Raw genomic sequence first — 15,373 nt, 5'->3', positions numbered from 1 at the left:
TAGCTATTACAGTTACATCACCCAAGCCAAGCGCTGCAGAGACCTGTCCTTACCAGCCAAATCAAACAGGACAAGTTCCCAGATCTTTGGCACTCTTATTGGTTGGGTGACATTCATCAGCTGATTTGTATGGAGACTTCACTTTCTGCCTGTAGCTCTTAGAGGGCGGTTGCTGAATAGTCAGGTTGCTTTTATGCAACATTCTTCGGTTGTACTTTAAGGTTGAATGATTTACCCACATGACACCCCACACCTGGGCCAACCCTGGCCTTTCTACCCCGGGGCTTCCACGCCACAGGACACAGGCCAAGCATGAGCACACACAGATGAAAAAGAGTGACCACACGATTAGGGATGGAGGAATATGTCAAATTCAGTTTCTCTCAATTTCCCATTTTTCTAACCTTAAATTCAGTTCTCATTTCTGCAGCAATTTGAAATTATTTTTTAATCCTCATGCAAATTGGTCAATGGTTTAGGGCAGGTTTCTCCTAATAAAACACATTTTTGTATGGACTTTCCCCCAATATATTTTGCAAGCAATTACAACTAACGTAATGCATTTTTGTAATTTTCACTAATTTGTACTGGCTTTCCCCTAATGCATGCATTTTTTGCACACACTGTTTGGTTGGAAAGCCTCCATCGCAAAATTCAAAGAAGTGCAGATTTCAAAGGATAGCTGTGTTTCAGTTTGTGTATTAGTTCAAGAAGTGTTAATTAAAAAGTCTCTCATTGGGATGCAAACAAAATCGAACTTCTCCCCCATTCCCATCCCCACACACAACCAACTGCCATTTTGCCACTCTCTACAAGTGGGCATGTCACACAATAACTGTGGGCGTAAGTCCTAATGAGAGACTGTTACATACCTCCTCTTTTACTGTGCCAAATTCTGGATCTAGGGCTTTGAAGTGGTAGCGATGTGTTCCTTCCCGATCAATAGCTGCTTTGAAGTCCCTTAGAGTCACCTCACCTAACCTGCACAGACACAAGAGTAGGAGAGAGGTAGAGCCAGTCTCACTGCCAGCTTGTGGCATGAATGACACAGGGCCCCATGCGTGCAGCGGCTGTTGCAGTGCATGCTGGGAGAAAGAACATCCCCACAAAGGCACAAATTCTGACTTAAGTCCCCCCATGACAGCCTCACCTCTTTGGTATGTTCACCATGAAAGGTGTGAGGGAGCGATCCGTGAAGTAGAGCACTTTGGTGCAGGCACTGCTGCTCATTGCAGGGGTGCTGTGAGAATGAGGCAGTTCTGCAAAGACAGACGGACTCTGTTAAATTATAGCCCTCCAACTCTAAAAGAGAAGCTAGAGAAGGAAAATGTGAGAGCTCACCTAACATCAAGGGCTAGAGACCCTACCCTGACAGAAATCTCTCTGTTTGTGTACACACACACACACACACACACACACACACACTTCACACCTCTACAGAGTTTGTCACTAATAGCATTTAGGGACAACACCAGTGGATTAGACCCCAGGCCACACAACACCTCTCCCAAAACAGCACCATCCTGCTTGCAGCCTCTGGAGTCACTGGCAATAATCCAGCCAATGATAAAATCAAGAATCCTGTTGTTGTTTTGCAGTCTCAAAGCACAATTCCTGCTATGCCTCCACTGGCCCCGAAACCAACACCACTATGTGGATAAGCAGAGAATTGGCACGGGGAGAAGCTGAGGGCACGCCGGCCTATCAAGGGTTACACAGCACATACGTCTCTCCCTAACTTTTGGAAAAGTCATGCAGGTATACATCCCTCATGCTACATCTATGCTGTTTCCAACAAACTGGGTGTGAGAGGAGGGTTTGGGATTCAACAAGCCAATTTGTCCAGGAACATGAGGCAGCTTTATTCTTGTCTGCCACTGCACACAGCACACGATCTCCAGTGTAGGTAGGGGTGAGCATGGATCAGGCAGGTACAGATGCCAGCTATGCCTGAACTTCCTGGAAAATGCTCCGGTCTAAAGGCTTGGCTTGTTAACAGCCTGAGAATTCTCATAATGCAAAAACTCTTCTGTTTTATAGATGTGATGCAATGATGGCGGGGAAGAAAATGGTCCACCCAGAATGAGATAAGAGATGGATATGAGATGCCCATTTTTAAAAAATCCAGCTGCAATGACTGGGGAGCAAGGCACCACTGCCAACTGTGACCACTAGATGGCAGAACCTGTTTGCGGTAAGACACTGCAAGGCCTCAGAGAATAAGGTGGTCTTTTCTGCTTGATGTTAAGAGTAAATATTAATTGGAGTTGTTCATTATTTATGCTGCAGTAGTGTCCAGAGACCGAAGCAGTCTGCTTTGTGCCAACAACTGCACCTTGGCAAGCTCTTAGTTCCAAGTGAAGCTGGTGAAAGGAACAGTCCAAGGCAAAGGGGCAAGTAGGAGGGTGAGCAGGTCAGGGGTGAGAGTGAGGAGGAGCAAGACCTGCCCAGATTTCCAAAAGCCCTCTGTTCCAGAGTATCTGGCAGCCCCTCCAGATTTATTCTGCATTTGTCCCAATTTGCTTGCACAAAATTCACATTGAGGTTAGACAAATGAGCATTTGTTCTGATTTGTCTACGGGGCAGTATTATTAATTTATTATTATTATTATTATTATTATTATTATTATTATTATTATTATTATTTGCTTATTTATACCCTGCCTTTTTACCCTAATGGGACTCAACACAGCTTACAGATAAAAACAAGAATTGCTAAAAACATAGAAAGAGCAATAATTAAAAAAACAATTAAACATGAATAAAATTATAACTATATACACATATAAAACCTGTTCAAAGCATACAAATAATTACAATAAAAACAGCACAGCACCAGCCCTTTCAATAAAGCAGCCAGTTCCCAAAAGCCTGTTGGAACAAGAGGCTCTTCACCTGCCAGTGGAAGAACAACAAGGAGGGAGCCAGTCTAGCTTTTTTAGGGAGGGAGTTCCACAGTCTGGGAGCCGCCAACAAGCAGCTTATGCTGTTATGTTAATGAACACTTATCAGAATTTGCTTGCAAGGTGTTTACACGCCTTCCGGTTAACCATTTGTCCATCCTACACTTTCCAGAGATATTTCCCCGTCACTTTCCTAACCACAAAAGGTCCATTCTTTTTTGGAAGTGGAGTGCTAGGGTGACAAGAGCGCTTGAATGCACTTGAACGGTGCAAATCTGCTTTTCCAGAATGTAACTGAATCCCTCCCACAAAATACTGACAGTCTAGACCTGAAGCAGGACATTTCCGTCTGGAATGAGAGAGCGGTCTTGGAACTGCACTCACTGGAGTTGGAGGGCCAGGACTCTCGGTACTCGTTCGTGGCGTGGCCGGCAGGTGATTTTCCTTGGATCTAGAGGGGGAAACCAGAAAGACACTCTGTACATGCTCATAGGCACATTATTATTATTACTGTTAAGATTTCAGGACTGAGCCCTGGCATCACAAATAGGTTCTGGAGTTGGGAATCCAAGGACAGAAATGACTTGCAAATTGTCCCCTCTTGTTGAAGAAGAAGAAGAGGAGTTTGGATTTGATATCCCGCCTTTCACTCCCTTTAAGGAGTCTCAAAGCGGCTAACAATCTCCTTTCCCTTCCTCCCCCACAACAAACACTCTGTGAGGTGAGTGAAGCTGAGAGACTTCAGAGAAGTGTGACTAGCCCAAGGTCACCCAGCAGCTGCATGTGGAGGAGTGGAGACGCGAACCCGGTTCACCAGATTACGAGTCTACTGCTCTTAACCACTACACCACATTGTTGCTCCTGGAGAGTCTTGAAGAATCTACTTTAAAGCTCTGACAGAAGGGCCTACTTTTACTATTCCAATGCAGGGCAACCATTTACCGGTCCTTGCATCGCTGAGCTGAGCAAACATCACAGAGGCTCAGGAGGCTTGAGGGCTTGAGAGGCAAGCCAGGTTTGCCTGCCGAGTAGCAGCTACAAACGCGAGGGGCTCCATCTTAAAGGTCAGCAGAGAGGAAAACAACAGATGGGTTAAACTGATTAAAGGACCATGCGCAAGTGTGCGCACCAATTGGGACAAAGGGAGCATGTGCCGCTGTAATGTCAACAAGAGCCTGCTCAAAAATGACCCCCACCAAGGACAGCATCCAGTGATGTGAGCGACTGAAAAGCCCTACAGCAATGGCAGCATCTGGCTGCCCTTTAGCCGTTTCACAGCTTGTGACGAAGTCACCCTCAAGGCTTCCTAGAGGAGGAACCTCGAAGGGGAAAGCGGCAAGAGGCCTGTTAAAGGAAGGAGGGCGCAGCAAGCGTGTGAGAGTCAGGAGCAGGAACCAACACTCCCATCTCCTTGGACATATTTGCCTGGCGTAATATAGCCCAGCTGCAACTAAGCCATGAAGCCTGAAATTAACACACCACAAAACCTAGATCAAAGCCAGGACTCCTAAATCCCAGACACATCCCAGGCAGTGCCTGGAAAAGCATTCGTTTTTGGTGGAGCTAGTGCTTTAGGACAACATGCATCACTACGTCCCCTACTTCAAGAATCCCTCCAGGGTGAATCAGGTGGCTGCAAACTCTCCCTTTGTCACAATGCAAGTCTCAACCCATAACTCTCCCTGTTGCCCTTCCTTGGGCACTGACGCTTCCTCCATTTTGAATTTACAGGATGGCTCTAGCTCAGCTCTGAAGCTAAAGCAGCCCTGGCTGTGAAGTAAAGGATTTACAGGTCTGTGCCATCCTTTACTGCAAAATACACTAGGGAAGCCATTCTCCCTTCTCACTAGATGAAGTGATTTTGGAAAATGCAAATATCTACATACATATATCCCTCAGGAAGAGAATGGGCTACAGAAGGCATTAATTAGGCCACTGAGCTGTAGCAACAGAATTTCCCCCTAAGCAGTCTTGTTACGGCTGGTTCCCCAACTCCCCACAAGCCTGCCCTCTCACCATATTAATTTACAGCATTTTTAACAGTCACGGTTTCCCCCTAAGAATCCTGGGAACTGTAGTTCATTCCTCACAGAGCTTCAATTCCTAGCACCCTGAGAAACTCCAGTTCCCAGGATTCTTAGGGGGAGGCCACATGCTTTAAATGTATGGCATGGAACTCCCCTATAGGAACTCTCACACAGTGCTTTTTCTAGGACCCCAGCAAGTGCACATGCCCTGAACTTAGCCTACACCTGCTGAAGCATGTGTGGCAGAAGGAGGGGGTCATAGCAGAGATGATGATGATGATGATGATAATGTACTTTATTACCCCCTTTTCACTGTAAAGTGTCAGGGGCACATGGTGTGCCCATGCAGGGCAAAGGCGCTTACAGAGCAGTGACTCCTCCAGGCCCCATGTGCAGGTAAACCCACAAGCCACAAATGGTGCAGAAAGAGGCAACATCGCCCCAGCATGACCCAGGAGCGCCTCTTACCCTCCTCTCTTGCCTCTTCTGCATCTCCATGCGGTGCAGCCTCTCCATCAGGCTGGAGATGCCCTGCTCCAGGCTGTCGATGGTATGGTGCTGGGGGTCGTGGCCGCTGAAGCTGTTCCGCAAGCTGCGCAGGGCCTTGCGCACCAGCTGCAGGTCGTTGGTCTGTCCAGGAGATCAGGGGAGATCAGGAGGAAGCAAGCCTGGCTCCTCTGAGAGGCTCTGCCCTGCAAAACCCCTGAGCCCTCCCAGCAGGCGGCTTGCAAAGCCTCCATCGAGCCCCGAGAGAAGGAGAAAGAAGTAACTTACCCCTCTGTGTGCTGTAGAAGCAGCTCCTTTTCCTGACGTCTGCAGGAAGCCGTTGCTCTGAGAGCTGTGATTGCTGTAGACTATCACCTGGTGGGCGTGAAAGAAAGAAAAACTTTTGTGGCCACAGGCAAGGAGACAGAGCTAAGAATGGATTACAGACCCAGCCTCATTTGCCACCATATTCTGGGGGTCTTCCAAAGTGAAGGCAGAAGATTTATAGAGGAGCGAAGTCCATTTTTGGAAGCACTTTCATGAAGCGCTTCTGCAAGTTTGTAGCAGGAACCAGCTGTACATTGTGTTGATTGGCTGGTGTCCATGCTGTCACCACCTCCCAAATTCCCAGAGCAGTTTTGCACTTTAGATGATTTTTTAAAAAATAATTAATAATGCTTCAAATGAGTACATGTGAATTTTTTTTTAAGCCAGAGAATCCACTTTCATTTTTAGGGGTGGTCTCACAACAGAGCTAGTGTTCAATTTGCTGATATGCACATCAGTCATTTCAGTTTCAGAGCTAGGTGGTAGCTAAGCTCAATCCTCAACTCTTTTTCTCTTTTCTATTACATCTGTTTCCATCCAATGATGCTGCTGCAGCTGCTTCCAGTCTAACTGCAGTGTAATCAGAGGTTGTTGTTGTTGTTATTATTATTATTATTATTATTATTATTATTATTATTATTATTATTATTATTATGCCGGAGCAGCAAAAAGCCACACTTGCAAAAGGCAAACAATGAAGTTCTGCTGCTGTTTCACACACCTCTTCTGCATCCTTCTTCATACACTGAGCCAACAGAGCTTCTTTGTGCTCCAGCTCTCGCTCCAGCTCCGCCTGCATACAGAAGAAATGGATCAGCAAGCAACACAACCAAGAGGCCTGGGACATGAACGGGGACTGGTGGCGGCAGCAGGGCAGGGGGGTGGTGCTGGTACCTGGTGATAGCTGGCCTCGGAGAGCTGCCGCAGCATCTCCTCCATCTTGGCCTGGTGCTGGTGCAAGTGCCGATCCTTCTGGCTCAGCTCCTTCTGCAACACAGTGGGAATTGGGGTCATCAGCAGGGGAAGGAGGCTTGCACTGGATGGGAGCAAAGTTGGGGGCAAAGGTCAGCACAGGCCACGCAGCTGTTGCTACACGGCTTTCTTCGGAGAGGAAGGATCAGCTGGGTACCCAGCACACTGGGCTGCCTGGATAATGGAGAGACTCAGTAGCACAACCCAGCTACAGGTAAGGGAATGGGAGAGAGGCAGAATTATAAGGGCACGTGAGGTGGATTTCCCAGTTACACTGCAAGGGTGACTGGGCAATATGTCCCCTCCCAATCCCAGATGGGAAGGAAGATTTCCTTACTTTGTATTCAGCGAGAAGTCGATTCCGCTCTTCCACTTTCCTTTGTAGATCAGCCTGCATAAGAAACAACTGAGTAGTGAGCTCAGTCTGTACCCCCTGGCTCTGGAGACCCAGTGCAACACTCCACAAAATGTGCCATGACACACACACAGGCCCCTGTTGCTCCCTGGCCCTTCCTTGGGCACTGACGCTTCCTCCATTTTGAATTTACAAGATGGCTCTAGCTCAGCTCTGAAGCTAAAGCAGCCCTGGTTGTGAAGTAAAGGATTTACAGGTCTGCACCATCCTTTACTGCCAAGTACACTAGGGAAGCCATTCTCCCTTCTCACTAGACGAAGTGATTTTGGAAAATGCAAATAACTACATACATCGATCCCTCAGGAAGAAAATGGGCTACAGAAGGCATTAATTAGGCCACTGAGCTGTAGCAACGGAATTTCCCCCTAAGCAGTCTTGTTACGGCTGGTTCCCCAACTCCCCATGGGCCTGCCTTCTCACCATATTAATTTACAGCATTTTTAACAGTCACGGCTTCCCCCTAAGAATCCTGGGAATTGTAGTTCATTCCTCACAGAGCTTCAATTCCTAGCACCCTGAGAAACTCCAGTTCCCAGGATTCTTAGGGGGAGGCAACATGCTTTAAATGTATGGTATGGAACTCCCCTACAGGAACACAGGAAGTTGTCTTATGCCTGCACACAATTACCTGTGCACTTATCCCAGTATTGTTTACTCTTGACTTGTTGTGGCTCTCTAGGTTTTGAGGCAGAGGAAGGCCATTCACATCACATGGTTTACACACACACACACACACACACACACACACACACACACTCCTGGAGAGGATAAGGATTCAATCTGGAACCATCTTCAGGCAAAGTGCATGCTCTCCCGCTACAACCCCTCCCACAAGTCCCATGAGCTTCAGTCTCCAGAGAGGAAACCTCACACACGACGCTGCAACACAAAACGGCCACTCACATTTTGGCTATGCAGTTCCTCCTTGTCCATGTTTGCTCTAAGCAGCTCTTGCTTAATCTGAAGAATCAGAGCATCCTGTTGGGCCAACCGCTGCTGCAAGGCATCCTGGGAAAATAAAACGCACTCACTTCAGGCTGCCATCCTGGAACATTTGCTAGGAAGCAAATATAATTGCACTCAAGACTTACTTCTGAGGAAATGTGCTTGAAACTGCACTGTGAAGAACCTACAGACTAAAATATGAAGGGAAAAGGAAGGGAGGCGCAGAAGACAAGAGCACAGTGGCTACAGGAAGAGAACTACGCAGGCCAACCCAGGTGAACTGTTTAGACCAAACTCCAGGATCTCACCACTGAGCTACACTCCAGCCAGTAGTCACGATCTCAAAAGGTACATCTGTCCCCAGGGCTGCTCAGGTGGCTAAAGTGAAAAAAATATGGGCAAAAAGATGTGCCTTTGGAGATTCTTTTGTGTGGCCCAGAGTCAATTCCTACAGCCACCACTCAGCGACCACCTACACAATCCATGAAGGAGAAGCTACCATTGTGTCTTCAAGTGAGCAGAACTATACAACACTCACCTAAGAGTACCCTAGTGCCCACTCAAAGATGTAAACATCTACCAGGGCTGAAAAGTTGAGAACGTAACGTTCAGAGCATCACTATATGAAGTTTCTCAATCCTAATCTCTGTAGCAGAGATAGAGAAGCTGTGACCGTCCCGATATTATCGACGCAACATGTACTGTAGCCTGGTAGGATCTGAACTGCTTTACCAAAATTGCCTTTAATTCAGGCATAGATATTGTTTGAGACACTTGTTTTGAGGGCTGCTAATAAAGATCTCAAAATACTTAAACCATAGCAAGACACAGGTAATTCATCTGCAGTAAAATGAATGTGAAGCATGCATGCAATTTAAAGCCTAATGGCCCAGGGAATACCATGGAATTTGAACTAGGTAAGCTTTGAGAACCACATTGCCCTGCAATCCTGCTGTATCTGCCCAAGCCAGGGTACATTTCCACAACTCTCCCTTCATGTTTCTCACAGCTTTCTTCCTCCAGCAACATCAGGTGAGGAGGCAGACACCTCTTGCTCTGGAGCTGATTATCACATGGCCGGGATATAAACAAGCTGAAGGCAGCCAAGCACGGCACATAGATTTGTTGCAGATCCTTCATATGTGTGTTGCACACCTAGGAATGAGTACACTGATCCATGAAGCAACAACCTTCACCTTCAGGAGAAAGATTCGCGCAACCGTTTCCTCAGAGCAAGCACTGACTTTTTAAACTGCCATGCAGTGGGGATGTGACTGTTTTTGACCAATGAGTGTTGACTGCAGAGGCCATTGCTTGGTAGACCCTTTCAAACTGCCTATTTCCACCTGATCCTCAGCACTTTTCAAATGGCAAAGGCAGCATTTATTAGGGAATCACTGATGGTTCTTTCAATTCACCCAGAATGACCTGTCTTCAGATCTGGTTAAATATTTTAGCTTCTTACAGTCAATAATCTAATTTTTAGGTATCAGTTTCACATACTGTCACATATTGTTCTACATCCTGTTTTTGCCAGCATTTGGGGGGGGGGGTAGGGAATCACAATTAAAAATTTTTAGAGGTCGCTGTGACCAGGCCCCTGGGATTTCCCCAGCCTTGCCTATTCAGTTTGTCCTTTGGAAACAGAATAACAGAGAAGAAGCTGCCTCTAACCCTACAAACCGCTTGCAGAAACCCACATTAATGTCAAGAGTACTTGCAATCAGACACATAAATCAGTTTTTGCACATTCAGCACAAATGCAAATGCTCCTCAAATCGCCTTCACATTTTCTCCAGCTATTCTTCACATTTTAATTTCCCTCTGGACAATCCACCAACTGGGAAATGGCAAGCGTGCTAGGCAGTGGGGGCAGGGGGTATAGAGTGCTACCAAAAAGACACATTCTTTGGGGGAGTCCTGATGGAGAGAGGCATTTAGGCAGGTAACACTTATCTTCCTGGTTGGAGTATCTCCCCGCCTTACCCTGCCATATATCCCAGCGTGAGAGATCTTCAGCTACAAACATCTGTGTACATTTGGATAGGCAGGTGGGGATTAAATGTGTATTACAAAATGTTCAGAAATCATCTTGTTGGGGTGAAAAACTCACAAGCAGAATTCAAGGTTCAACACCTCCAGTTGGTTGCTTTTAAAACTCTGCACTGCTCACGGAGAGAATGAAAGTTGCGAGTCCGTTCCAGACACTGCTAGCAGTTTAGATCAGGGGTCAGCAAATTTTTTTAGCAAGGGGCCGGTCCACTGTCCCTCAGACCTTGTGGGGGGCCAGACTATATTTTGAAGAAAAAAAATGAACAAATTCCTATGCCCCACAAATAACCCAGAGATGCATTTTAAATAAAAGCACACATTCTACTCATGTAAACACACGCTGATTCCCAGACCATCCATGGGCTGGATTTAGAAGGCAATTGGGCTGGATTCGGCCCCCGGGCCTTAGTTTGCCTACCCATGGTTTAGATTCTCAGATGTGCAAAAGAAGATTCTTTGAAAAGCAAGCATGACCCAACATTAAGGTTGGGTGAGCCATTTCTGCGCTTCTTCCCCAATCACGCCAAACTGCAACAATAGGCCATAGCCAATATTTTAAACTTTATTGTCTCACCTTTACCCCTTGCAGGCTTCTTGCTTCTTGCTTGTGCCTCTGCAACTCTTTCTGCAGGTTGAACAAAGTGAGGTTGCAATGACATCCTGATGTCACTGTCTCAAAATCAACGCCGCCTCTCCCACCTCCCTTCACTGCTCATCCTCCCCCCACCTGAAAATGTTTTAAAGAAGCCCTCTTTCATGCTTGAAAATCAAATGGAATTTTGTACAGGACCTGTTTTAATGAGCCTGAAGGAACCAAGAAGAAATCAATGCCTGCATGAACGCCCCCCTGGGTACCGCCTGCTCCCTTAAGGACTCGACATTAAACGGGAAATGGGAAAAACCGACAATCCCTCAAAATCTCTCTTTCGGCCCAGTGCTGAGAATATAGCTTCCAGTGCGAGTCCTGGGCTCGCTGCCAACTTCTGCATGGGCCCCAGATGAGACAGACATGACAGAAGTGCCTTTTCCTGAGCTGCTTTCATCTTGCCAATGAAAGTGTGAATACACTTAGACATGGCTAGAAATCTTAACTAATGCCCCCATTAGTTCTCCAAATATAGCGTAACTTTTCAGCGTTAAGTAGGCTTCAAGAACACCTTGCAGAGTTAGGCTTCTCTTAGTTGCTGAAGAAAGAATGTTGTAACAGGGGAGAAGAGGAGAGGGTGCAGAAATTTGGGCAACCAGAATCACACGATAAAAGGGGAGAATTAACTACAGAAAGCCATGACTGCAGTAAAGCCCAGTGCAGAAGTATAGCCCTCACAGGTCTCCATGGGAAAACCTGCAAACACATGGGAAACTTAAGCTTTATGTTAAGAAATTTGTAAAGAGCCCTCATGGGATATAATTTCTAGTGCTAGCCATGCTCTTTCACTGCAGCTGGTTCCCACAGTCCAGGCCTGGTTGTTGCCAAGGGATGCGGTTGCCAATGACCAGAACCGAAGTGGTTCAGGATGAGCATGGTCTGTGCAGTTTGCATGGTTTACTTCCCTCAGTGAATGCAAGGACATCCTGATATCTGTGTTTCCCCAGGACATGTCCCTTGTTCCTTGTTATACTTTATAGCCCTTGATCCCACACTTGGGATAGCCCCGCACTGAAAATTTGTAATGGTTTGGGTTTGCATGTTAGACACCCCCCCCAAAAGCCACCGTTTCCCTGCATGTAGCATTCAACTCCTCCAGTGTAAACACAATTGACCAAGTGAGAAGTTTTAAAACGCAATCAGACGAAAGCTTCCCATCTTACAGACATCCTCAACAGTTAGGTATATATCCTGTACTTGACCATCAGGTCCACTAAGCGGCTTGCAAAATGCAAAAGTAAATAAGTAAATTCAAACCTCTTGGGCCTCCCCTTGTCTAAAGCAATTGGTGGGTGATGCTTCCTATATGGCAGAGGCAAGGGCACTCCAAAGGCCAGGAGAACTAGGGCAAAATGCCCGTTTCCAGGTTAACCACCCTGTGATGTTCTGTTGGGTCTGTTACTACAAGTAAAAATTCCCCAAACCATCTAAGTAATCTTACAGGTTTATAGAGGAGCAGGCGGTCTGTCAGGCAACCTGGTGTCAAATTGTTTAGGGCTTTATAAGTTAGCTACAAGACTCAGTAGCTGGTGCCCCAGGAACCTCTCCCTTACATCCTGTCTGCCTCTTCTTACCTTCAGCTCTTGATTCTCCTCCATGCTCTGATCGAGACGGCTTCGGACTATGATCTGAAGGCAAAGTATTGCAATTATTTACCAGTGCCTGCACAGAGATACTACATACAAAGAAGAGTCTCCGGAGAAAAAGCCTTTCTGACTCACCAGCTGCTCTTCAGGGCAGGCATCTTGTTCGCAAAGGACAAACAGTCTTTCTTGCTCATCCTCAGGTAACGACCCATTGAGCAGCAAGGCCTGGCAATGCAGCAAAGGGAAAGGCCCAATCAGAGACCTCCATGGAAACGCGCCAGAGAGAAATTCAATCCCGTCTGGAAAGGCCCCTTCTGGGATGTGCAACCTTGTCTGTTTCAGCAACTGGTGCCCAACAGCACAAAAACTGGATTCTGTCCTCAGATGACATTAAAAGCGGTATTTGGACACAAGGGAAAGAAATAAGAGTGCTGCTTTTGGCAGACCGCTAAGGCCCTTTTGGAGTCAAATCCTCAAAGTCGTAACAGTATAAACAGCAAGCTTAGTTTCCCAAGAGATATCTATTTTAACTTGAACTTGAGTATGAATAAGTGCTGTTTTGGCTACCTAAGGCTCAACACTCATCTCTGAACTTTGGAAATAGACGGAGGGAGAAAGAGAGACAGATGCAATTCTAGCCCTGTGAATTAAGACTGTAATTATTCCCATTCTGCAGACCTGAGCATGAAAACAACTATAGGAGACAGAAGCTGACAGGAGTTAAGATATGGAAGAGGCAAGGCAAGTAGTCTTTACTTTGCAGGCTGAATTTTTGTTTTACTTAGATCCCAGAGAGAGCACTGGAAAGCAACACTGCTGTCCAATGGCAGGGACAGTCCAACTGAGATTCGGCAAGGCTAAACTCTGAAGTTGGCAGAATGTGTGTGATAGATAACCAAGGGAGAGGAAACCCTGGCAGAATGCCAACCTCATACACATTTGCATTCCCTATGCCAAGAGCTCCCAAAGTTTGCCCAGCAAGATATCCAGTCAGGACCAACCAGGGAGCTGCTACTGTCCTGCTTGCCAAAGAAACATGCTAAGCCCTGGGCCTTCAATCAAAACCCTCGTGAACTAGAGGCTTTAAAGGGGAAAATTGACTATTCAGATCCAATTTCCTGGACAGTGGGATCAGCTGCCTCCTCACTTCTCCTGGGAGACACGATGCCAGGCAGCTGCCGCCCCGAGTACCAGCTGCCTCCCGTTGGCTCCCGGAGCATGAAAAACCAGAGAAGGGAGTGCGTGATCTCAGAGGGTACAGTGGGCAATCGATTTTCAGCAGGGCACCAAGCAGCCCTGCTTGCTTTTTGAGCCTTTTGTGTCTCCCGTTCACTGCCGGCTGCAAATGCACCCTCCTGCCTGCCCTGTTTGATGCTGCCAACACAATGCTGCCTTTGTGCACTCATACATAAACATTTACAATTCAAAACCAGCACAGTTCCCAGAGCAGAAAATGCTGGTGCTTGAGAAAGTACAGAGCCTTTTGCACTTGACCTCCAAGCAGAGCAGCGAGGAGGAGGAGGGTGGGTCACGTAACCAGGGAGGGGTCAGAGGTGGAGGAACAAACCGGTCAGGAAGAAACACTATCTCTCATCATTGAAGCTAAGGCTTCTCACAAGGCAAATAAACTCAGTCCTTTAGAAGCCTTAGATGGAAACCTGTATTCTAGCATTTTTATCAGCTGTTGATCTGATGAAGGTATTGTCCCCTTTTCTCTATGGTTTTTACTGTGTATTCTTCCCTTTAAAAAAAAAAAAAAGCAGAATAGCGTACTTGGTATGCATTTGTTACACATAGCCCAGACCTGTTCATCTTAGACCACACTTCTGGTGTGGGGACGTATTTTCCCAGCACTTTGCATCTGGTAGATCACAGTTTGTCCCCCAGATAACACATCCAATCATGATTTGCTATTGCTGTGCAGAATGTAGTTGTGCAACTATTATGGTCATCAAGTGGTACAGAGAATGATATAAATCCCTCCCCAGCCCTATGCCAGTGCCACTTTGTGAATTTTTTACTTTGCCATGCCCTTGGTGATGATGTGCTTCCTGAGTGCGCTTCCTCAGCACTGAAGCATTCGTTCCAACACATTTCATTAGTTAGCATTGAAAGTTTAAAGAGCAGCATGTCTCTCTTGTCTTCCCTGGGCTATCTCAGAATTTCTAGAACTACCAACCTCAGGAATGGCTGCAGCTCCCTTTTTGGAAACTATTTATTTAACATTTGTATACCACTTGATTGTAAGAAAACCTCAAAGCGGTTTACAAAAGAAATAAGACATTAAATTATCATTAAAAAAATACCAGTTAAAAGCAAATATTTAAAGAACAATTTAACTCATCTGAAAGCTAAAAACATCTCGGTTTCTATATGTCAGGATAGGCTTACCTAAACAAAAATGTTTTAAGCAGTTGCCAAAAAAAGTGTCTGCCTTATGTCAATAGGTAGGGAGCTCCAAAGTGTGGGTGCTACACCATTGCCTTATTACAAGAGGAGGGGACAAGTATTACATGGCACATGTAACAGTGCCACTTCCGCAGATCCAAGTGGTTGAGTGGGCAAATATGGGGCAAGGAGCTGAACCAACAGCATCTGACTCCCACAGCCGTGCCTCAAATTACATACAACATCAACTTACAAGTGGCCGCTAGAAGCAAATGGGCTAAATGCAGACAGAGGAAGCAAAGCAGATACCTGCAGTCCTGAAATCATCTTCTTTGCTTCTTCCATCTCCTTTTCCAAGTGATCTTGCTGCTCCAGGAGCTGCTCCTCCCATGCAGTCTCCAAGCTTGTCGCAGGACACCTGGCCTGCTGCAACTCTACGGGAAAAGGAGAGCACGTCTCTTCTGCAAGCAAAACAATGTGCTGGTTGAACACCTCTGGGTAGCCAAAGTCAGTTTCCTCTGCACTTCAGAAGGCGGACAACAGTATAGCACATGCCTCCGGGTAATTTGTACACTTCCACGACTTCCTGCCATTAACAACAGGAGGCTATGTCCTTAGGTGAAAAT

General features: G+C 46.4%; 1 protein-coding gene across 8 annotated transcripts in view; it reads right to left on the bottom strand.

Moving 5' to 3' along the window:
- Positions 1–15,373, bottom strand: part of DIXDC1 (DIX domain containing 1) — a 76,122-nt gene that overhangs the window by 1,172 nt on the left and 59,577 nt on the right. For 6 of the 8 annotated variants that reach the window (XM_053367242.1, XM_053367243.1, XM_053367244.1 and 3 more), the window contains 13 exons: positions 15,057–15,208; positions 12,495–12,584; positions 12,348–12,401; positions 10,702–10,752; positions 8,034–8,138; positions 7,053–7,106; positions 6,638–6,730; positions 6,465–6,536; positions 5,705–5,791; positions 5,399–5,560; positions 3,288–3,354; positions 1,151–1,259; positions 873–981 (listed from right to left, as the gene is read on the bottom strand). In XM_053367242.1, the coding sequence (XP_053223217.1) occupies positions 873–981; positions 1,151–1,259; positions 3,288–3,354; positions 5,399–5,560; positions 5,705–5,791; positions 6,465–6,536; positions 6,638–6,730; positions 7,053–7,106; positions 8,034–8,138; positions 10,702–10,752; positions 12,348–12,401; positions 12,495–12,584; positions 15,057–15,208 (1,205 nt within the window). Of the gene's footprint in view, positions 1–872; positions 982–1,150; positions 1,260–3,287; positions 3,355–5,398; positions 5,561–5,704; positions 5,792–6,464; positions 6,537–6,637; positions 6,780–7,052; positions 7,107–8,033; positions 8,139–10,701; positions 10,753–12,347; positions 12,402–12,494; positions 12,585–15,056; positions 15,209–15,373 lie in introns of those variants that run through there. The other 2 variants (XM_053367245.1, XM_053367246.1) reach the window with 2 other exon arrangements.

This window comes from Podarcis raffonei, chromosome 15 (genome assembly GCF_027172205.1).
Source record: "Podarcis raffonei isolate rPodRaf1 chromosome 15, rPodRaf1.pri, whole genome shotgun sequence".
Taxonomy (NCBI): Eukaryota; Metazoa; Chordata; class Lepidosauria; order Squamata; family Lacertidae; genus Podarcis; species Podarcis raffonei.
The sequence above is the reverse complement of the archived record's forward strand: the minus strand, read 5'-3'. Positions and strand labels throughout refer to the sequence as shown.